At 38.4% G+C, this 22,721-nt stretch overlaps 1 protein-coding gene across 3 annotated transcripts in view; it reads left to right on the plus strand.

Moving 5' to 3' along the window:
• Nucleotides 1-16,819, plus strand: part of RAB3GAP1 (RAB3 GTPase activating protein catalytic subunit 1) — a 110,961-nt gene extending 94,142 nt beyond the window's left edge. The window contains exons 18-24 of one of the 3 annotated variants that reach the window (XM_086351118.1): nt 1,647-1,784; nt 5,603-5,830; nt 10,522-10,618; nt 10,715-10,818; nt 10,943-11,058; nt 12,516-12,618; nt 15,866-16,819. In XM_086351118.1, the coding sequence (XP_086207244.1) occupies nt 1,647-1,784; nt 5,603-5,830; nt 10,522-10,618; nt 10,715-10,818; nt 10,943-11,058; nt 12,516-12,618; nt 15,866-16,204 (1,125 nt within the window). In that variant the 3' untranslated portion in view covers nt 16,205-16,819. Of the gene's footprint in view, nt 1-1,646; nt 1,785-5,602; nt 5,831-10,521; nt 10,619-10,714; nt 10,819-10,942; nt 11,059-12,515; nt 12,619-15,082; nt 15,131-15,865 lie in introns of those variants that run through there. The other 2 variants (XM_086351088.1, XM_086351096.1) reach the window with 2 other exon arrangements.
• The last annotated feature ends 5,902 nt before the right edge of the window (nt 16,820-22,721 follow it).

Below are 22,721 nucleotides of genomic sequence, written 5' to 3' on the forward strand. Positions count from 1 at the left end.
CAAAAATGAGGATGGGGAACACATGTATACCTGTGGCACATTCATTTCGATATTTGGCAAAACTAATAAAATTTTGTAAAGTTTAAAAATAAAAAAAAAAGAGGATGATAACAAGGGAAAAAGTTAATTTCACAAGAAAAAAATTTACTGTCTTCTGTTTGTTGCTGTGTTTTGAATGCTATACCTTTACATTTCTTCTACTTTATTTCTGAAAGATATCTGTGAAAATTACTTATCTCTGTGGCAGAGGTTCTCAACTGGGAACTATGTTTGGGCTCCCAGGGGTATTTGGCAAGGTCTGGAAGCACTTCTGATTGTCATGAGGTGGAAAGGTAACACAGGCGGTAGAGGTACTACTGCAATAGGCAGGAGCAGAGATACGCTGCTAAACATCCTACAATGTGTAGAAGAGGCTCCACAACAGAGAATTATCCAGTCTAAAATGTCAGTAGTATGAGACTGAGAAAAAAACTTGCTTTATAGTAAGCTCCTGAAATCTAGAAGGAATCTATTTATTGACAAGACACTTACTTCTGCTGGGTCTTATCCTATTATCTAAGAATGAAAGAGTTCATGGTTTTCTGGTTTTAACAACAAAGCAGGCAAAATTTGTTTAGTTAGTCTCTGACTTGTTAAGTTCTTCATATTTCAAATATAAAATTGAATGGAATCTGTTCTTAGAAAACTTTCCTCAACCCCTCTGAGCAGTTTTGAAATGTTTCTATCACTTTCTTAATGATTCTACAGTTGTTTCTTCCTTTAGAGTTGCCTTAGCTGCTGTTACATTTGGGGTTGCCATTAAAATATAGAGTGTCTCTGATTCCCAAAATAAAAAACAACCAACTTCTTGTGGGAACTGATAATTTCAATGTATTTGGAACCTAAACTCAATGCAACTCTTCCAACATAAAACATAGTTATTTAGGGGCTTTTACTTGGCATTCAGTTCATTTACCTTTATTTTCATACATGTATCAATTTTCTTCTTTCACTAGTTATAATAAAAGTCTAGTTGCAAGTAATAATGACATTCATAAAAATATTTAAGACTTTATTTCTTTATCATTGTTGGTATTCAGTCACTCAGTCATGTTCAACTCTTTGCAGTCCCATAAACTGCAGCATGCCAGGCTTCCCTGTCCTTCACTATCTCCTGGAGTTTGCTCAAACTCATGTCTATTGAGTCTATGATGCCATCCAACCATCTCATCCTCTATCACCTCCTTCTCCTCCTGCCCTCAGTCTTGCCCAGCATCAGGGTCTTTTCCATTGAGTCAGCTCTTCACATCAGGTGACCAAATTATTGGAGCTTCAGCATTAGTCCTTCCAAAGAATATTCAGGGTTGATTTCCTTTAAGATATCATTAGTAGGGAGGAAAATGTTCAGTGCATCCAGTTCCTCTCAAGAGGAAACATGATGATCTTATCTTTTGGGGAGGGGAGCACTGAAAGTCATGTTTATTCTTATTAACTCATTACTTTTTTGTGTAGGTTCCAAAAAACTTGAGAATTTCTTTGAATTCTTTTAAATACATATCTTGTGACTGCTAGAGCTGAAACAGTTGTTGTCTTTGTTCTATTTTTATAGTTCTGCTTTCTCTAAAAAAAAAAGCTATTCATGAGCTTTGTCCTTTTGTGCTCTGCAGGAACCAGCACCTATGACAGAAGATCTGCTCGAAGAGCAGTCGGAGGTTCTAGCTAAATTGGGTACATCGGCAGAAGGGGCTCACCTCCGAGCGCGCATGCAAAGTGCATGTCTGCTCTCAGATATGGAGTCTTTTAAGGTGGGTCACACTGTCAGAGCTCGGGAGTCTGTTTTGAGCTGTTCTGGGATGAAGCTGTGAAAGTCACTCTGTAAAGTGGTGTGAAGGCCTGAATGTCTTTTTTTCGTTAAATGTTTTGATTTCATTAGTAGTTATAACACCCTGCCTCCATCCCCTAAAGGTCACAGTCAAGCTTGCTTCTTGAATTTAAAAAAGAACAATCTTTGAATAATAGTTGAAAGTTGAGAATTGAATCGTTTCTTTATGTGTATTGGGCTGTCTTCTTCCGTTGTGTCAGTCGATTTAATACAAGGCTTTTAGGAACCCCTTCAGATTTAACATAGGCTGGTTCGTTCAACAAACCTTTGATTGCCTACTTTGTGACTGGCACTGTGATTAGGTAATTAAGTATAATGGTTATCCTCAATTATAGTCTGTTGAGGTTGTGGGAGGGGATATGTAAATAATTATTAAGTGATGAGTTCTCTTAGGAAATCAAGGTCAAAAGGTGACTGACTCTACTGAGTGGGAATCATGGAAAGTTTCTTAGAAGAGTCACCTTTTAGGGTACGTAGGCATTTGCTACATGGAGAAGAATATTTTAGGCTTTAGATACAGGCCTGTATCTAGGACACACAGGATTCAGAGAGTGGTGACACTTAAACCCAGGGATAAAAAGAGTCTTGTTGAATTACTTACTCTTGAAAGCAGAGGTACACCCACATACATTAAAAAGAAAACAGTGGGTAGTTCAGTGGGCCATAGGGTTTCCCTTTCCTGCTATTGATTTTCTGAGCTGTCTTTCATGCTCAGACTTCCTCCTTAACCTACTGGTACCTGCGATGGCCTCCATCTCTTCATTCCGTAGCCTCTCTTAGTGCTGCTTTTGTGCTATGTCGGCCAGCCTGAGTTTGGTATTTGAATGTAAACATTCCATGAAAACCTATGCCACTTGGATCTTGCCTGCTAACAAAGTTAAGTGACAGTAAAAGGGAGCTTTTTTATTCCCTGTTTTTTTTATTCCATTTTTTTGTTTACCCCATCATTCCTAAGAGAAGAAATCTTTAGTAAACCTCTTGAGCATTGCAAGTTTTCCTTAGAGATTAGAAAGATACAGAAAATCTCTGCATTTTGCTGTGAGACAAGAAAGAGCTGTGTTGTTTTCAAACAGATAGTTGGTACAGTGGATAAAGAGAAGCCAGTTGACTGTCAGGGCCTGTGTTAAGTCAAAAAAGTAGAGAAGGGAATTGGCTTAGGGTTGTGCACAGTAGGAAGAACTGGCTCCATCGCAGCTGTTTTTTAACCCAACCGTTACCTGCCTTCATGATCATCTGTCCCTATCCTACTAAAGTGTCCTGTAGAAGCATGTGCAAGAGGAATTCCCAATTGGAACTGTAAATGCTTTTTCCCATAGAAACATATCTGCCTCGCATGGTAAGGTGCTGTATAATTCCTTTAACATTGTACTTCAATAAAACTGTGGTTCATTAGACTCTTTTGGACTAACCTGGGTAATGTACAAGTCTTTTACAGTGTTTTAACCAGAAAATAGATTGTATGTCAAATAACCAACTTAAATATCTGCCTGCCCCTATGTGGGAGTCAGATAACATATTTAAGGAAATACGTAGTCACTCTAAAATAGGTATGGTTCCCTTTCCCTTTTTGTATAGGGATGTACTGGGGCCATGGGACTTTCCCAGAGCTGTGGATAAATGCTGATATGTACCTGAGGTGCTTAACACGGCACAATTCCAGAAGGACAGGGCCTATTCTAGAGCATGCCCTTGGAGTAGATACCTGTAAGAGTAGAAAGAAGATAAGCCGTAGCTGAAGTGAATGTTGAACCTCTCTTGCTGGCGCTGTGTACTGTCTGGTATAAGGACAGCCAGACAGAAGAATTCTAGTGTGAAATCTCTTCCTTTAATATATTCTGTAGTATAAGAGTTCAGTATTTATTTCTTTTTTAGGTTCACTGTCTTCACTCAAGGCTTAGGTTCACTCTCTTCACTCAAGGCCTGTCTCTCTATTTTCCTGAGATGCATTCATGTGGGTGTGGTGTTGCCTGGTTAATATCCAGTCTTATACATGAATTCTGAATCATGCAGTAATCTTGACCCATTACATTTCACAGCCATTTTTTGTTGCCATGATGCCATAGCTCTTAGAAGCTGATGTGGTTGACTGTCAGTTAGGAACCCTCCTCTGATTCCTCATCCCTGTGAGGGCTTCCTAAATTGGTGGGCATGAGTATACTGATAGCCAGTAAGCTCAATAAGGAGAAACTGGCATTTTTGTTCTTCAAATTTAAGACTAACCATTCCTATCATGTTGGTTTTCATTTTTGTCTGAGGTTAATTTAAAAAAAAAGAAATTTAAAAAGAAAGAAAATGACTTTCTGCTTAGCACTTTTTAGTAATGCCTACGTAGCTATTTCAGGCAATTAAATATACTATTCATAGCAGGATGAATATGTTGTGGTAGAGAATTATAACCAGAAAGGAATGTATTTAATATGTGTACCCTTTGAGTACTAAAGGAATGACATATATGCCCGTCCTTGCTGATGCTGCTGCTAAGTCGCTTCAGTCATGTCCGACTCTGTGCGACCCCATAGACAGCAGCCCACCATCTGCCCATGATAATCCCGCCGTCCCTGGGATTCTCCAGGCAAGAACACTGGAGTGGGTTGCCATTTCCTCCTCTAATGCATGAAAGTGAAAAGTGAAAGTGAAGTCACTCAGTCGTGTCCGACTCTTAGCGACCCCATGGACTTCAGCCTACCAGGCTCCTCCATCCGTGGGATTTTCCAGGCAAGAGTACTGGAGTGGGTTGCCATTGCCTTCTCCATGCCTGCCCTTAGTACTCTATTAATACATTACTGGGCTTCCCTTGAGGCTCAGTGGTAAAGAATCTGCCTGCAATGCAGGAGACATGGGTTCGATCCCTGGATGAGGAAGATCCCCTGGAGAAGGAAATGGTAACCCACTCCAGTATTCTTGCTTGGGAAATCCCATGGATAGAGGAGCCTAATGGGCTGCACAGTCCATGGGGTCACAAAGAGTCAAACACGACTAAACAACAACGACGACAACGGTACATTACTGGACACTTGTAAAAAGACCTCCATGTCTTATTACTCACACTGTGAAACCTCTCTTATTCAGGCTTGGATGTAGAATTACTTAAAAAATTTTTGGCATGCATCATTGTTAATTCTATAGAGTTATCCACTAAATAAAGCTTTAATTAGTTTGGTTTCAGAAGCCTGAAAAACAGTAACTTGAATTCCAATTCCTTAATAGCACAAAAGCAGTTTATGTGATGGTAATTTGTTATATAAGGCACAAGAATTTGATGGCTGAATAGAACATTTTCGAGGTTAGCTGATGTTTATTGCAGTACCAGTATTGACTTACTGAGGGAAAAAAGCAAAAGTTTTCCATCATTGAGTTATTATTCTGATCATGTTGTGTATTATTTAATTTACTTGACTTGAGCTTATTGATGCTTTTCTAAGTATTGAGTAGTTATTACACTATAATTTTAAACTAACTTATATAACTTACAGTCTGAGATTTATTTTCACTTTACATCAGATTTTTATTTCCAAATTCATCAAATGAAAATGTTTTCTTTTTCTATAAAATGGAGGCAGGAAAAACAAAGTACTTTGGTGCTTTAATATCTGATGTGATTTAATGGTGACATCCAAACTCAAGTCACGTACTAGATTTTGTGAAGATTAGTCTTTTTATGAAAATGAAAGAACGGTTTTGAAAACATGTTTATCAGTAACTGTTGATTTTTGATTCTGCTGAATTTTTTGTCTACTTTAGGCAGCTAATCCAGGTTGTTTTCTGGAAGATTTTGTGAGGTGGTACTCACCTCGGGATTATATTGAAGAGGAAGTGGTTGATGAAAAGGGCAACATGGTTCTGAAAGGAGAACTGAGTGCCCGAATGAAGATTCCAAGCAATATGTGGGTAGAGGCCTGGGAAACAGCTAAGCCAATTCCTGCTCGAAGGCAGAGGAGACTCTTTGATGACACACGGGAAGCAGAAAAGGTAACTGAGGTTTGGGTATCTAATGTGACTGCTAATTATTATTCTAATATTTAAAAAACTATGACAAGATACGAGAACTTTGAACATACTTGAGAAACAAAGGTTTGAAATGTTATGAGCCTTTTATATATCTAATATTCACATTTAAGGGTTTAGAACTGGTTACAAATAGACCAAAGAATAAGACCTGCATATTTTACGTAAAATGCTCATTCTTGGACCATCAGCATATGTCAAAGCCTTAAAAATGATCATGTCCTCTGACCTAGGAATTCTACTACCAAAAAAAATGTATTAAGGAAGTAATGAGAGAAATATATAAAGATCAATGTGCAACAGTGATGTTCGAGAAGTTTTTTAGTGAAAAAATAGATACAACCAAAGTTTCAAAAAATAGAGCATTGTTTAATAAATTATGGTATAATCATTTAGGATTATTATTATTCAAGAGCCACATGAATCCAAAAACCCCACAAAGAAATGAAACTACTGCTAATTTAACTTAGGATAGAAGTAGAAGAAAAAAAAAACCATATCAAAAATAAAGACTAAATTACATAGTACCCACAGAAGAATAGGTTCATATTTATATTTAATAAAAGGCATTGAGGAAGAGCATTAAAATAACCAAGAGAAAGAAAATGAGATAAAGGAGTAAAAGGGATTAGAGAGAAAGTAGTAAAACTGAAAGATAGGAAAAGTAGAAATAACACTCATTTTATCAGAGTCCTTGAAGCAGAAAAATCAAAACACTGGAACAGAACTAAACACTTAAAATTGTAATCTAAGAAAACTTTCTGAAAATGAAATAAAATCTGAATTTACATATTAAAAATGCTCATTGGGTACAGGGGAAAATTGATTAGGTGTAGTGAACTCCAAATTTTACAGTAGTACTGTAGTACTACTAGACCTTAAATATTTAAAAAAAAAAAAAAATTCTCAGACCTTGCAGGCAAAACATGAAAATAATTTACAAGGGCAAGAGAATTAGACAGTTGTCAGATTTTTCAGTAGCACAGCAGTGTGGGGCAGAGTTTTCAAGAAATAAAAGCAAAAAATACAAATTAAATATTTTACATTCCACCAAGATGTCCAAGTAATCAAGGCTATAAAAAAATGTTTTCTCCATGGTTTCGCACATATAACTGTATACATAGGCCCTTCCTGAGAAATCCTCTATAGCTGACCTGTCCAGTAGAACTTTCTGCAGTGTTTAGAATGGTCATAGCTTCGCTGTGCAAATTGTAGCCCCTGGCTACACATGGCTGTGATGAGCTCTTGAAATGTGAGTAGTAGCATAGGAACTGAATTTTTAAATGGCTCTCTGTAGCAGGTGGCTGCCTTATTGAACAGCATAGTAGAGAAGAATAAATTTAACCAAGAGGATGACTAGGGAAACTGGCAAAGGGCTAACGGTGAGCATTTCATTTCTTTAATTTTAGAGCTAAAACTAAAACTAGATGGGGTCATGGGTAGAAGAAGAATATGTAAAAATTGTATATTAGGGCAAAATAGAATGCATCTAAAAAAGTTGGGATGGAAAAAGAGGAAGAGGAAAGTAGAATGCAGTCATTGACTGTTACATAGATAAGAGGTGTAATCAAAGGATACTATTTAGAATTATCAGACCATAATTTTATAAAGGAAAGATATAAAGATACAAAGTTCATAAAATAAAGATATAAAGGAATTAAGGGCAGCAGAAAAAGGTAATATCACAAGAATGAAAATATGAACCTTCCTAAATACAATGGAAAAATTATTCACAAGCAAAGAACACACACCAAATAGAGTAATACACATTATAAAGATCATACTGCATACAGAGTAATTGCAAAGTAAGATAGTCTTATAAAACCCATGTCTGTGCTGTAAACAAGGTATTCTGTGACTCAAAAAGACTACAAAATAAACAGTGGACAGAGATTTACCAGGAAACATTAAGAACGCAGGGGTTATCATCCAGATGCCAAATAAAACAGAATCAAAGCAGAAAAGCATTACAAGAGATACATAAGGATGCTTTACAGTCTAAAAGTGATATTTCACAATGAGAATATACAGTTGTCAATGTTTATGCACTGGCTAATGTGATCATTTGTATAAAACAGAAATCATGGGAGATGCGAGGAGAAATAGATCAAAACACACTAGTAGCAGAGTACTTTAACACACTCCCAGTGTACAAGACAGTCAAGTAGACAAAACTAAACAAGATCATCAATAAGGTTGATCTTTTAGATACATTGCAAATACTATATCTTGATAATAAAAACGGTCCTTCCTTTTCAAATGCACATGGAACATTCACCAAAACAGTATGTTAGGGTGCAAAGAAAACATCAGTGGGTTTCATGATGGAAATAACACCAGTACTCTGATTGCTGCATTAAAATTAAGGATAATGGGTTAGATTAAAAGTATCTGATCAATGTTAATTACATTCTTAATTTTAGGAAATACAGGTATTTGGAGATAGAGGGATATCCTGTATGGAACTTGATCTCAAATTATTTAGAAAAACAATGTTTATATGTATATATTGTATGGACCTACAGAGGAGGAGAGTTGCATGTGATAAAAAAAAAAAGAGAGAGATGAGGTAAAAGGAGATGAGTGCAAAGGATGTACAAATATTTTCTATTCTTGGAAATTTGTTTTTCTGTAAGTTAAGGAAAACAACATTTGTAATAGTGTTAACAAAAATGTTCAATAGTGGGAACTCTTATTACTCTATATAAGAATGAAAATCTGTTTAAATACTTAGTAAAACAATTTGGAATATGATTTCAGTATTTGAAAAATAATAATTTGGCATTGTTTGTTTTTAGATAGATACCCTGAAGAAATTCCTCTACATGTATGCCACAAACTTATGAAATAATATGAGAGAAATATTATTTTAATAGCAAAAAAATGGAGGGGTGCATTTTAATATATCAAGTTATATATACCATGTATTAATATCTATGCATCTCAGAAACAATGCTGAATGAAAAACAGGTCACTGAGGGGCATAACTAGAAACAATCTGTTTATACGAAGATTAAAACCAGGCAAAACTAAACAGCACATTGTTTAGGTCTATGTACATATGTGAGATAGCTATGAAGAAAAAGGAATGACTAGTAGTTACTTGAGTGGTGGAGTGCATGAGCGAGGGAGTCTTGATCAAGGCGAGCACGAGGAGCACTTGGAAAGTCCCAGTATCTTCTGTTTCTTAAGCTGATGGGTATGTAAACAAGTGTTTGTGTTTTCTGTATACAAAATACTCTGCTATGTGTAAAAAACATTTTTTAATTTTAAAAATATTTCAAAACATGAAGCCCTTCTAGGCAAATAAATTTTTTTTAATATTATTTATTTATTTATGTCTGTGCTCAGTCTTCCTTGCTTCATTGTGCGTTCTCTAGTTGCGGAGTGTGAGGGCTACTCTCCAGTTGCGTGAGGGCTTCTCTTGTCGCGGAGCACAGGCTCTAGGCATGCAGGCTTCAGTAGTTGTGGAGCATGGGCTTAGTTGCTCTGCGTCATGTGAGATCTTCCTGGACCAGAGATAGAACCTGTGTGCCCTCCAATGGCAGACAGATTCCTAACCACTGAACCATCAGGGAAGTCCCAAGACAAATAATTCTAAATCATAAGTCATTAAATGACCAGAGCAAGTTTTGAAATTGTGTGTATTATGAGCTTTTGTTAAGAAATCGCATACACATGTGTATCTTTGTGTTTAAGTAGGCATAGAAATAAGCCTGAGAAGATAAACACAAAACTGTGTTGTTCCTTAGGATGTAGGATTTCTAGAGAACTTCTGCATTATACTTCTTTGATTGTTTACTTTGAGATCTGTGAGCATTTTTCAGTCACAATGATACTATACTTCTTTTGTCTTTACTGCTGTTGAATAAAGAGCTTAAAGGTAGGGACCATGTGCTACACATGCCTTCCTGTGCGTCTTTTTAATCAGAAAAATAATAAATCTTCATTTTGGAGAAAACAATAAAACAAAACAAAATATTTAGAGGAACATTGCTAGCAATGTTTAGAAATCCTAAGTGAGGAAAGCAGGTTACAAAACAGTATTTTACATGATATTAGTTTACTTAGGTGGCACTAGTGGTAAAAAAAAAAAACAAAAACCCAGCTGATGCAGGAGACATAAGAGACATGGGTTCTATCCCTGTGGGAAGATCCCCTGGAGGAGGGCATGGAAACCCTCTCCAGTATTCTTGCCTGGAGAATCCCATGGACAGAGGAGCCTGCTGGGCTACAGTCCACAGGGTCACACAGAGTCAGCCATGACTGAAGCGACTTAATACACATGCAAATATATGATGTATATTCAAAATCTTGAAAAATCCTGCAGTGAAAATGCTCCACCATTAACAGTTGTTATCTCAAGGTGGTATAATTTGCGGTTGGTTTTAGTGTTCTCTGTATCAAGAAAAAAACATTATGAGAGTATTCACCATTATTAAGGACTGAAGTTCTTAGCTCTTTCCAGTAACATTATTCTTACCTTTGGGAGTAGCAGCTACTTACCTGAAGGAGTAGGATAGGTACAAAGAGAAGAGAGCTCTTCTCTACTCTTGTTACAGGTATGAATTCAGGGGAGAGAGATCTTCTGTAAATGGCTGCTGTCTTCTTTGGCAGCTGTCTTGGTCATTTATCTGACTTTGTGTCTCCTTCAGGTACTGCACTATCTGGCAGTCCAGAAGCCGGCAGACCTTGCTCGGCACCTGTTACCCTGTGTAATCCATGCAGCTGTACTCAAGGTAAAGGAAGAAGGTAAATGTCTTATTTGATTAATCATTAGTTCATTTCCAAAATGAAGGTAGACTTTGCCTAACTTTCCAGTGGTGGCTTTGATCTTTTTAAAAACAGAAAGTCTAGAAAACATTTCTTCAGTGAAGAAGATTATAAAGCAGATAATATCCCATTCCAGTAAAGTTTTGCACTTCCCCAATCCGGAAGACAAGAAATTGGAAGTAAGTCTGATCTTGTCAAATGTTCTTCCCAGTTGGCAGTAATTTTTTAAAAAATACATTTTTAAAATGCTTTGCTTTCTTTTGCCTTTTTCCAATGTATGCTTCTCCTCTTTTGCACTGTTAGGAAATCATCCATCAAATTACTAATGTAGAAGCTATAATTGCCAGAGCCCGCTCACTGAAAGCCAAGTTTGGAACTGAGAAATGTGAACAAGAAGAGGAAAAGGAAGATCTTGAAAGGTAATTGCTATCTGACTAACTCATCTTTGTCTCCCGTAGGAAAAGCCACCATTTTCTTTAGAAAATTTTCAGTGTTGAGGTTCCTTTGTAGTGCTCCCATATTATTTGTAACAAGCGTTGGTTAGAGACAGAAATGTTTGTTTATTATAGGATTGACCTCTCTTGTATTTGTGAGTACTTGTCACTTGTTTCCATTCCTCCCACTTTAAGAATGAAGTCTTCCGAGTCTTCTAGGAATGTCCTTGTTTGCTCTTGGAGCAGTTGCCTCTGGAGGAACTGGCTGTTCATATTCACTCTTGTTACTGGAAACTTTGCTTCCCACTCTCACTGTTGTTAACTATAGGCAGACGTGTTCTGAAACTGTTTCTGCTCAACATTCTACTTACCAGTTCTAAACAAGAGTTGTGATAGCAAATGTGCATATCCTCTGTCCCTTGTGAATATGTTTTGAAAGAGTGACCAGATGGCCTTTCCAGGATGAGGCAAATGATGGAGTCAGTCTTTTCCTCCTTCTGAGATTTGGACCATTTCAAAGGGGGGCTGTCAGCACACAGCCTCTGTCCGTTTTTGCCCGAGATACTTGAAAGGATGATGTTGTTTTAATAGATGAGAAAGTGTTTCCAGATTAGCTACTTCAGTGGGTTGAATTTGTTATAACTAAAATTTTCATCAGCCTTTCCAAGAGAAATAACGTTATTGATGTTAAATAATTAATATTATATGACAAGGCATTTGCTACAGCTTTTAACAAGTTCTTGTTTGAATATTATGTCTTTTGTTGGGTGAAATTTTCTCCCAGCCTTCTTTGCTCTTGAATATTCCTTCCTTTTAAATGAGGAGAATATACTCTAATCAAAGGAAGTTTCTAAAATAGTAGTTCGAGTTAGCGAGCAGGTGGTGCGAGCTTGGTGGCTCTATGTCTTCGACTCTCTTAGTTCCACCATACGTTGTCTGTGGTATACTTGGAAGATGAATGCTTCCAGTACATAATGGCACAGTTTACAATTGAGACTGTGCCCAGCAAAACATATTTTAAGTGCATGCACACACACACACACACACACACACCTCTCTTAAAAGAACAAAAATGAAAAACAAGGATCATTGCTTTGCTGTCTAAATTAAATGTGGTTTTTGTTGTTAAAAACATTAAAAAAATCTTCCTTAGTATAACATTGTCTAAGCTTCTAGTCTGAAAGAAATAGACTGTTTCATCTCACACTTTGACAGAGATGGGCTTTTTGAAAAAATTTATAAAAAGAGTTGAAAGGCATGAAGCTTGTCATTTGAGCTGATTTTAATTCCAAATGTTGATCTATCCTGTTAAATTTTCACTCCAGCCTTGATGTAGGGCTCACCAGTATGATTTTGAGTTTGTCCCCAAAATGAGTCAGGGAGGACTGACCCAGTGTGAACTGAAGCTCCTTTCCCATCCTTTCCTTCCCTCTTTCTCCCAGGTTTGTGAGTTGCCTTCTGGAGCAACCCGAGGTGTTAGTCGTTGGTGCAGGCCGAGGACACGCTGGCAGGATCATTCACAAGCTGTTTGTGAATGCTCAGAGGGTATGTGAGATTCCTTCTTGACTGTGTCATGCTCTCTCCAGGCCTCTGCTCAGTAAGGTACTGTTTTGATTCCCACACATGAAGCTGCTAAAGGCACTGGGTTCAAACATTGAAGAAATAATGACTCTTAACAGTGACTTCTTAGTCTTTGAAATCCATCTGCTCTTTTACACATTTAAATAAAATGATAAGTTTATTTCTGAAATTTGTACCTAAGTTTCAGAAGTTAGAATGGTCTGAAATTCCTTGTTAAAGAATCCGATAGAGACTTGGGTAGCAATGACCAGTGCAGTGGTGTGGAAAAAATGTTTACTGCTGTCAAATTAGAATAGAGTTTAGTTTTACTGGTTTTAAACTCCATGTACTGCAAGTGGATTCACAACTTGGCTTGTGAAATTGCAAATCTTAACTATTTCTATAACAGTGAAAAGATATAACTTCAAAGTTTTCCTCAGAAAGAAGAGCAAGATTCAGATTTTTAGGACAGTGGAAACAGTCTTCAGCATAGAAAAAAAAGCCCAATTTGAAAACTTTTCTGTCATTACCTTTATTGATGAAAGGAAATGTTTAAAAATTATATGGTACCTTCTGACATTCTAAACCACTAAGATTTGAATTTTTTATGAGGTTGGTATTAGTTATACTCTATGTTGACTCTTTGTGTACAAATGTTTACTGGTTGTTTACTGGTTAAGAGGTGCTGGCTTTTTGCACATGAGTCTCACATTAGGACTTCTTAAAGACTCTGATAAAAGTATTTTGAAGCATAGTAAATATAGGGTGCCCCTTCTGCAGTACTCTCATGACACTTAGGATGGCCCAGTTTTGGAAGTGTAATTTTTCACAGTCAAATAGGGAAAAGGATTTTCATGGGTTTATCCGTGAAAAAGAAACTTCATAACCTCCTTTGAGTCAGTCTGGAATGTATCTAGTTACTATATTCAAAATCATAACCAGATATGTTCATCTGAATTTTTAGCAAGAACTGAAACCTGAGATTATTTATGGGATGGCAAACTAAATTTAAGGATTTCAAGTTAAAAACCAAGTATTTCCTTATAAAGGTCTAGAAAACAATAGATACTTACTTCGATTTATTATGTTTCTGACTCTGGCATGAAACAAGAATCAGGTTTGTTTTCACATCCTGTAATATCTTTGCCAGTTTACTAGCCAGAGCCTCACAAATATATTTCCTTATTAACACCAATATGAATTTTCCTCATACTGCAGAAATTCTTTTCTTAATGTTTAAAACTTGTTTGTTAAGATTTAAAAATCTAAAGTATTTAGATTTTTAATGCTAAGAGTAGAACACTCTCATTGTTCTAAATAGTTAAGCAAAATTATTTTCCCCAATATGGAGATAATCTTTTCCCCCAAGATTGTAAGCAAACTCTTACTGTTGTAAAAATTTGGATAGTACAGAGAATTATAAAGAAAAATTAATGACCCTAAAAAAATTAATCACATTAATCTCACTACCCACTGATGATCACTGTCAACATTTAACATCTAGTATATTCAAATGTATGTAAATTTTACAATATAGGATTATATTATTTGTTCTTATTTTCCATCTAATGTGATTATTTTTCTCATGGGTAAATATAGGACTATATCATCTTTTCACTGGGCTCATTGTATAGCTAATCTCCTTTAATGGATACTGAAATTGTACATTTATCCCACGTTATGTAATTTTCAAATATTTCAAGCTTTCAGACCTTGTAGTGAATGTTTTTTACAGATTCAACAGACTGTAATCCATATAACAAGCACCTGGTTGGTCTATTTTTAAACTCAGCTCTTAAATATCTGGGTAATTAATGGAAACAATTCAAGTTTACTCATGTAATTTTTCATAATTAACTAATACTTTATATCAATTCTATTAAATCAAGATTTTAACATTTTTAAAGTTAGAAAATTTTACTGAAAATTTTTTATACCATAATTTTACATATTTCAAACTTTTCCTTAATATTAAATTTTAATAAACTTTCATCATGATTACATTTATCATTGTTATATCCATATTTAAATAGAATTCTGCAAACAAATCACTGATTGGATTTTGCTTTGGTTGTGCTAAATTAAGTCAGACATCTAATCTTAAATTCATTGGGTTATCTATTTTCAAGCCATGAGTACTTTGTTTTAGTATTTTTAATCTTGTGAAAGAGCTAGGTTTTTGCTGAACATTTCCTCATTAAGTGACATTCTGTACGTTGCCTGTTGAGCCATCAGATGCATGAGTGGTGGGATTTGTCTGCTCAGCTGGATGGCTAGGTGTGTTGTATGTGGTGTGTTTTTTGTCTTGATATTCTTTTTGATAGGACCATGTTCCTTAACGTAGTGCATGCTGTCTCTGAAATAATCTTGAAATCTCTTGTCTAGCTCTTTTTAAACCATCTTGCTTGTTTCCCTTTCATCACTGTTTCTTTTCTCACCCTTCCTCAAGCTGACTGAGTCTTCTGATGAGGTAACAAAATAGCCTTTGTCCCTTGTAGTTTCTTGTTTCTTGTTCCTTCCCATTTCTCTAACTTCATAACGTCATTAAGACTAACCAACCTCCTCTTCAACAGTCTGGGTTTGGCATACCTTTCTTTCTTACATTTCATATTTCCATTGCCAAAACAACTTTTTTCCTGAAATTAATGGTATCGTGAAAGAAATATAGTGATCAGAGTTAAAATAAAAGCTCTTGTTGAATATATGTTTTATGCAATTTTAATGAAAAAATAGATGCCTTTAATGTTGAGAACTTCTCTTTTGTGGCCACTGCTACATTTCATGGATCTCTCTCACTTCTGCATCACATTAATCATCTGGCAAACAAACCAGTGTTCCCACTTTTAATTTGACAAGTGAAAAGAATGGAAAGAATCGATAAATATCATCTTTCCAGACTCTGGAGAGCAGCAGTTCCTTACTGGACTGAGGACAGCAGACTTGGACTTCGGTCGTTGCTAGAAGATTTGTATAGAAACCAGAACAGCTCCATTTCCCCTCTTCATCAGATGTCTGAATATGGCCCTCACTTTCCACAGCAGATTGCTTGGCTGTCATTATCCTCTGTCTCTGTCACCAATTTGTTTGTAATTTCTGGCTGCTCACGTAGTGTTTCAAGCTTCTTGCATTTTCTGTGTTGTGATTTTTGAGCAATCATAACATAATCAATAGCATTACTGAGTAATGTAGAACATTTTTTCGTATTTATCATGCTTATTCATCTGTCCTTCAGAATGATCTAAGTTTAGCATTCAACTCGCTCTTGAATTTAGCATGTGATTCTCTTCAAGGCTGCAACCATGACTCCAGCGGAGGAGGAACTGAAGAGGATGGGCCCCCCAGAAGAGAAGAGGCAGAACTTGGCGGCAGACTTCCCTCCCCCCGCGGGCCGGGAACTCATTTTGCGCACAGCCGTTCCCCGCCCTGCTCCCTACTCCCGGGCTCTGCCTCAGCGCATGTACAGTGTTCTCACCAAAGAGGATTTCAGACTTGCAGGTGCCTTTTCATCAGATACCTCCTTCTTCTAGCTCTTCTTGAGTCCCTTCACTTGTGGCTTCAGAGACAGTGCTGACCCCTTCTGTGGGAAGGAAGCTGCGTCAGTCAGAAGCTGAGAGGCTGTGAAGAGGACCTGTCCTGTTCAGTGATTGAGTCATACCAGCATCTGAGAGACTTTCTGATGGGTTCCGTAGGATCTTGGTGGGGGCAGAGGAATGGGCTTCAGCTCTTGAAAGATTTCTGCTCCAAAGAGATTGCCCTTGTTGGGGATGGGGAACAGGGAGGAGACAGCAGCAGTTCTCTGTACTCACTCCCTCAGGATTGCATTCATTTCTTCTCTGTGACTATCCCATAGGCTGTTGCCCTGCATTCATAGTCTCTATAACCACTTATGTTTATTAGTATCAAGTATGCAAAATGGAGTGGAGTATCTGTTAACCCAGATTTCCAGATATTTTGGTAGTAGCTTCTACTCCCAGAATCTGTGTTTTTAGAATCCTAAATGACATTCTGTTTATTCAGTCACCTGGTGGCAATCTTTATTGCACTAATTAAGTTTTGATGAGCATTTTGAATATTCTAGGAGAAAGCCTGAAATTTCACCTAGTCTGTGTTTTTCCATGTAACTGGGACTTAAATGTATTCCTTCTGATTAAAAAGAAAAGTATATATTAAATGTCACTGCAAATTAGTAAGGTTTGTTTCTCTGACTTGTTTTGCCTTCAGTGGGCTTCTGTGGTGGCTCAGTGGTAAAGAATCCGCTTGCCAAGGCAGGACATGCGGTTTCAGTCCCTGGGTCAGGAAGGTCCCCTGGAGAAGGAAATGGCAACCTACTCAAATATTCTTGCTTGGTGGGCTGCAGTCCTTGGCGTCGCAAAAGAGTTGGACACGACTTAGCGACTGAACAACGACAACAAGCCCTGTAAGATACCACCACGAGGGTTGTTGTTCTCTTTCTTGCTGTACAGCATGCGTTCCTTTTTTTGTAGTTACTGGATGGATACTGTATTAATGAAGTAGAGATGAGCACATGCTAAAAATATAGCCTCTGTATATAGAGATTATCATGCAGTTAGTATAATTTGGCATATGTGCTAATATAATTAATAGAAGATAACTTCAGTGAATTATTTTGCTTTTGTATTTTACTTAAAATGAAGATAATTGATGGGGGATGTGTGACACCCAGCATAAGGATAACAGCAACATATTTCTAGTTACATGATCAAGATTTATCAAGTCTGTGTTGCTAAAATGGCCTCTGTTCAGTAATCTTAATCTATTTTTAGGCCTAAAATTCCCACCTTAAAGTTAAAAATGATTATACTGAAGCATAGATCTTGGCTATGTAACTTAAAAGAATTAATACAACTCTGTAAGCCCTGTTACATTATTTTGTAAAAACAAACGTAAATGTGTGTACATATATGTATATATAAGCATATATGTATGTATGTATGAAGTGTGGGAGGCCCTGATTGATTACCTCTGGCCTTCACAGCACTTTACTCTGAGATACTGGTCTTTGCTGCTGGGTGAACCACATACTACAGGCCCGAGGACTGAGCACAGTCCCAAGTATTAACGGAAAGCTTGTCTTTCAAGGACAGAGTTTGTCTGCTTTATAATGAGAAAGTTAACAACAAAGAAAACATTTTTCAAAGTGGTTGGACTTCAGAAAGGCTTTGTGAATCTAATAAAAGGGAAGGTATTGTTCTCTGGCTAATTTTCTCTTCTTTTTACCCCTCCATTGGCCATTTTGTTCTTAGTTAGTTTTATGCTGGTCTCAGATTTTCCTAAATAATTGCAGCCTTCTGAGTCTTGGCAAAGATCTCAAGAACACATTGTGCCTTTTTTAATGGCAGTTATTCCATTTTACTTTTACTGTATTTATATGTTTGTTTATTTTAAAATATTTTAAAGTACCTACTTCATATCAGGTACTGTACTAGGCAATGAAGATAAAACAGAAACCAAACATACTCCCTCCCTATCAGTGACCTTCCTGTCAGGCAGGGAAGGCTGTGGTTACATTGCCAAAAATGGAGAGTACAGTCAACTCAGTGGTATGAAATGAGGTCCAGGGTTTGTCATAGTAATTCATTGATTTGTTGTTATTGGAGACTAATACATTCAGTAATAGTGAATATAAGGGGTTATGGGAGACAGTTTTCATTCAGGCTGTAGGGATCAGGAAACTCTTCCTAGAGATGATTTCTAGATTGAGAGCAGAAGATGAATAGGAGCTGGGAAATTCCCTGGTGGTCTGGTGGTTTAGGACCCCACACTTCACTCTGGGGGCCTGGGTTTGATCCCTAATCAGAAACTAAGTTCCCACAAGTGGCCAAAAATAAAAAAGATGGTGAGTAGTAGCTAAGATGGGAAAGTATGATAAATTGCAAAGAACTACAATATTTTTACCATCCTTGTATGTTTGCCCCTAATATAATAATTGTGTCGCTGCTCCCAGGAAGTGGAGTTTATTTTTCCAGCTCTTTGTTCTGGACTTAGCCATGTCTGTCTTTGGTCATCAGAGTGTTAGCAAGCATACAGGGTTTGTTATGCAGCAAAAATTAGCTGATACAGGAGGGCATAGGAAGAGTGTTACAGGTAGAGAAAACAGAATGGGCAGAAAACTCAGAAGCAGAAAATGTATCTTTGGAGAATAGCCAGCATTTCACTTTGGCTGGGTGTGATACCCAGAGTAGAAAGAGGCAAGATATGAAGATGGTAAGGTCACTGAGGCTAGATGGAATTCTGGGTAAAACACAGTAAGAAGTTCAGGCCATTGTCTCCAGGGCATTGTTGAGTTGCTGGAGTTTGAAGAGAGGAAATGTGAGTTTTAGACCACACTAAATGGATTGGAGAGGCTAACAAAGTATTTACAGGTCCTAGGTCTGCTACTAAATTGGGAAGTAGCAATTATATCATCAGTGTTTCTTTCCCCCCCTCCTTTGTGCTTTGTAACGGTGTTTCCATTGTAACTGCTCATGGAACCAACAGGAAATATCCTCTCATGGGTCTTGCCACCTATATGTTCCTTTGTTATTATTGTTTAGTTGCCAAGTTGTGTCTGACTCTTTGGGACCCCATAGAGGGCAGCACACCAAGCATGTGATGTGATCTACTGGAAGAGGGAAATAGCAAGCCACTCCAGTGTACTTGGTGTGAGAACCCCATGAACTGTATAAAAAGGCACCACCTTAATAATCCAGATTTTTCTTCAGGATGGGATTTTTAAAACCCTCTTAAAATTTATTTTTATATTCCATTCATTAGTTTAGCACGTCTTATTTTCTTGTTGTTGTTCAGTCATAAAGTCGTGTCTGACTGTGACCTCATGGACTGCAGCATGCCAGTGTCCTCTGTCATTCACTATCTCCCAGAGTTTTCTCAAACTCTTGTCCATTAAGTCAGTGATGCCATCTAACCATCTCATCCTCTGCTGCCCTCTTCTCCTGCCTTCAGTCTTTCCCAGCATCAGGGTCTTTGCTAATGAGTCAGCTTTTTGCATCAGGTGGCCAAAGTATTGGCACTTTAGCAGCATCCTTCCAGTGAATATTCAGGGTTGATTTCCTTTAGGATTGACTGGTTTGATCTTGCAGTCCAAGTGACAGCACATGTTTACTGAATGCCAACTGTGTGCCAGGTACCATTCTGGGCAAGGGATATAGCAGTGAACAAGACAGGTACAAGGCCTTCATATTTACAGTGAGGGATGAGCATAGTCAGATTATCTGAGTGAGGGGAGAATACTTTCTAGACAGGTGATAAGAGAAGGCTGTGAGGCAGTGACAGCAGAGACCTGAATGAAGTGAGGGAACTGGCCTTGTGGATGTCTGGGAGATGATCTCGGACAGGGGATAGAAAAGAAGGGGGTGTGAGGAACGTGGTATGTCAGAGGCTCTGAGAAAAGGCCAGAGTGGTTGTAGAGATTATAGTAAGTGAAGGAAGGGAGAGTAAAGGAAAGACAGTTGGACAAATGTGCAAGGACCAGATCTACACTAAACATTAGGAGGTGATTCATTTTCTTAACTGAGAGGGAAAGTCAGTGGAGAATTCTGAATGGGGGAGGGAGGCATGGTGTCATGCTAGAGCATTTGGAAGCTTCACTCTGGCTGCTCTGTGGAGAATACACTGCGGAGGCGGAGGTAGAAGCAGCGACGCTGGGAGTGTTGATGGCTTGGAGCAGAGTGGCAGCAGGGGAGGGCGTAAAAAGTGATCAGATTTGATATGTGTTTTGAAGGTGGAATGCACAGGATTTGCTGATGGAATTACTGAGGGTATGAGAAAGGATCATAGATGACTTGGAAGTTTGGGACCTGAGTGAGTGAGTGAGTGAATGAGGCTGTCATTTACTGAGATGGGTACGACTGTGAGATGGGCAAGTTTTAGGGGCTGATGTGAGTAAAGATTTTGAGTTAGGGAAATTCCCTGGCAATGCAGTGGTCAGGACTCTGCACTTCCACTGCTGGGGGCACAGATTCAATCCTTGGTTGAGGAACTAAGACCCTGGCAAGCCGAATGGACTCGCCAAAGGAGTTAAAAAAAAAAAAAAAAAAAAACTATAAAAAAAGATTTTGAGTTAGGATATGTTAATTTTGAGATACCAATTAGTTACCTGTGGTAGCCAGCATCTAAGATGGTCCCAGGTATTCTCCACTTCTTCTGTCCAGATTCAAACCCTTCTGTAGTTCCCACCCCCAAAAAATTGTACCAAGACTGGTCTTTGCGAACAACAGAACATGGAGAAAGTTGGTATGTGACTTCCAAGATGACTTCCCTGGTGGCCCAGTGGTTAAGACATGCATTTCTACTGCAGAGGGTGTGGATTCAATTCCTGGGTGAGGAACTGAGATCCTGAGTGCCAAAAAAAAAAAAGATTTCCAAGATTAGGTTATGAAAGACATTAATCTGAGTGCCTTTCTCTCTTGGATTACTCGTGGAAGTCTACTGCCATGTCACGAACAACCCTAGGGGGAGGCCCATTTCTGAAGAATGAGGGCTCTGCAAGTGGCCATATATGCTTGGAAGCAGGTTCTCCTCAGCTTCAGAAGACTGCAGCCTCCTGAGGGACCTTGAACCAGAATTACCCAGCTAAGCAGCTCCTGGATTGCCAACCCTCAAACACTGTGAGAGGATGTTTGTTGTTTTAAGCTTCTCAATTTGGGGGCCATAGGTTACATAAGCAACAGATATAATTGGTCCCATCACTTCATGGCAAATAGATGGGGAAACAATGGAAACAGTGGCAGGTTTTATTTACTTGGGCTCCAAAATCACGGATAGTGACTGCAACCACGAAATGAAAAGATGCTTGCTCCTTGGAAGAAAAGCTATGACAAGCCTAGATAGAGTATGAAAATGCAGAGATATCACTTTGTTGACAAAGGTTTGTATAGTCAGAGCTATGGTTTTTTCAGTTGTGAAAGTTGGACCACAAAGAAGGCTGAGCGATGAAGAATTGACACTTTGGAACTGTGGTGCTGTAGAAGACTCTTGAGAGTCCCTTGGACAGCAAGGAGATCAAACTAGTCCATCCTAAAGGAAATCAACCCTGAATATTCATTGCAAGGACTGATGCTGAAACTGAAACTTCAATACTTTGGCCACCTGGTGTGAGGAGCCGACTCATTAGCAAAGACCTTGATTCTGAGAGAGATTGAGGGCAGGAGGAGGAGTGACAGAGGATGAGATTGTTGAATGGCATCGCCGACTCAATGGACATGAGTTTGAGCAAACTTCAGAGGATAGTGAAGGACAGGAAAGCTCGCCTGCTGCAGTCCATGGGGTCACAAAGAGTCAGACATAACTTAGCGACTGAACAACAGAACAACAGTCAAAAGTGATTAGATTGGAGTTTAAGGAGAAGGTTAGGGCTTGTGCTATAAGTTGGGAAGTATGGGCAGCTGTAGAACAGTACTGAGACCCTTCAGAAGGAGATGCTGTAGGGGCTGAGCCAGAGGTCAGAAAGAGGAGGAGCACAGCTAGAGGATACTGAGCAGGAGGATCCACTGAGGTAGAAGTCAAGAAAAAAAATCTTTGAAGGGAGTAGTTGATGAACTGTGTCAAATGCCATTGAGACATTGAGTAAGACGCAGACAAAGCACTGGCAGGTACCTGTGGTTGCAAAGTAACAAAGGCATCAGAGAGGGAATGCAGTTCTGGGAAAGAACAGAGGTGACTGCCGGAAGCCATGATTATGTCCCCTCCAACTGTGGGCATACTTAACACTTCTGCCCTAAGCTAGATGGGCTTTTGGTTGCTGTGCACTATTCCTTGCCAGGAACTGGAGAGCAGGGGGCAGGAGGATAGGATGAGGACTCGGGCAAGAGTATGAAGCTAGTTGAGTCTGTTACAAGCCAGCTGTGACCCACTCTGTTTGCCTGCATGCAGAGTAATGGATAGGACTGGGCATTCGGCAAGCAATGAATGAATGAGTGGATGCCTCTTGGTGGCAAAACTGTTGTGTTTGAATCTTCTCAACTCAATTTCTTTGTCACCGGGCACCATGAAACCAGAACATTGCAGAATATTAGCTCCTGAAAGCCAGAGGCCTGCTGCTGACATTGCTCCAGCCCTGAGAAGTGGGC

The sequence above is a fragment of the Bos grunniens genome, chromosome 2, assembly GCF_055505025.1.
Source record: "Bos grunniens cultivar Pamir isolate PY7600 chromosome 2, Bosgru_T2T1.0, whole genome shotgun sequence".
In the NCBI taxonomy this organism is placed as follows: Eukaryota; Metazoa; Chordata; class Mammalia; order Artiodactyla; family Bovidae; genus Bos; species Bos grunniens.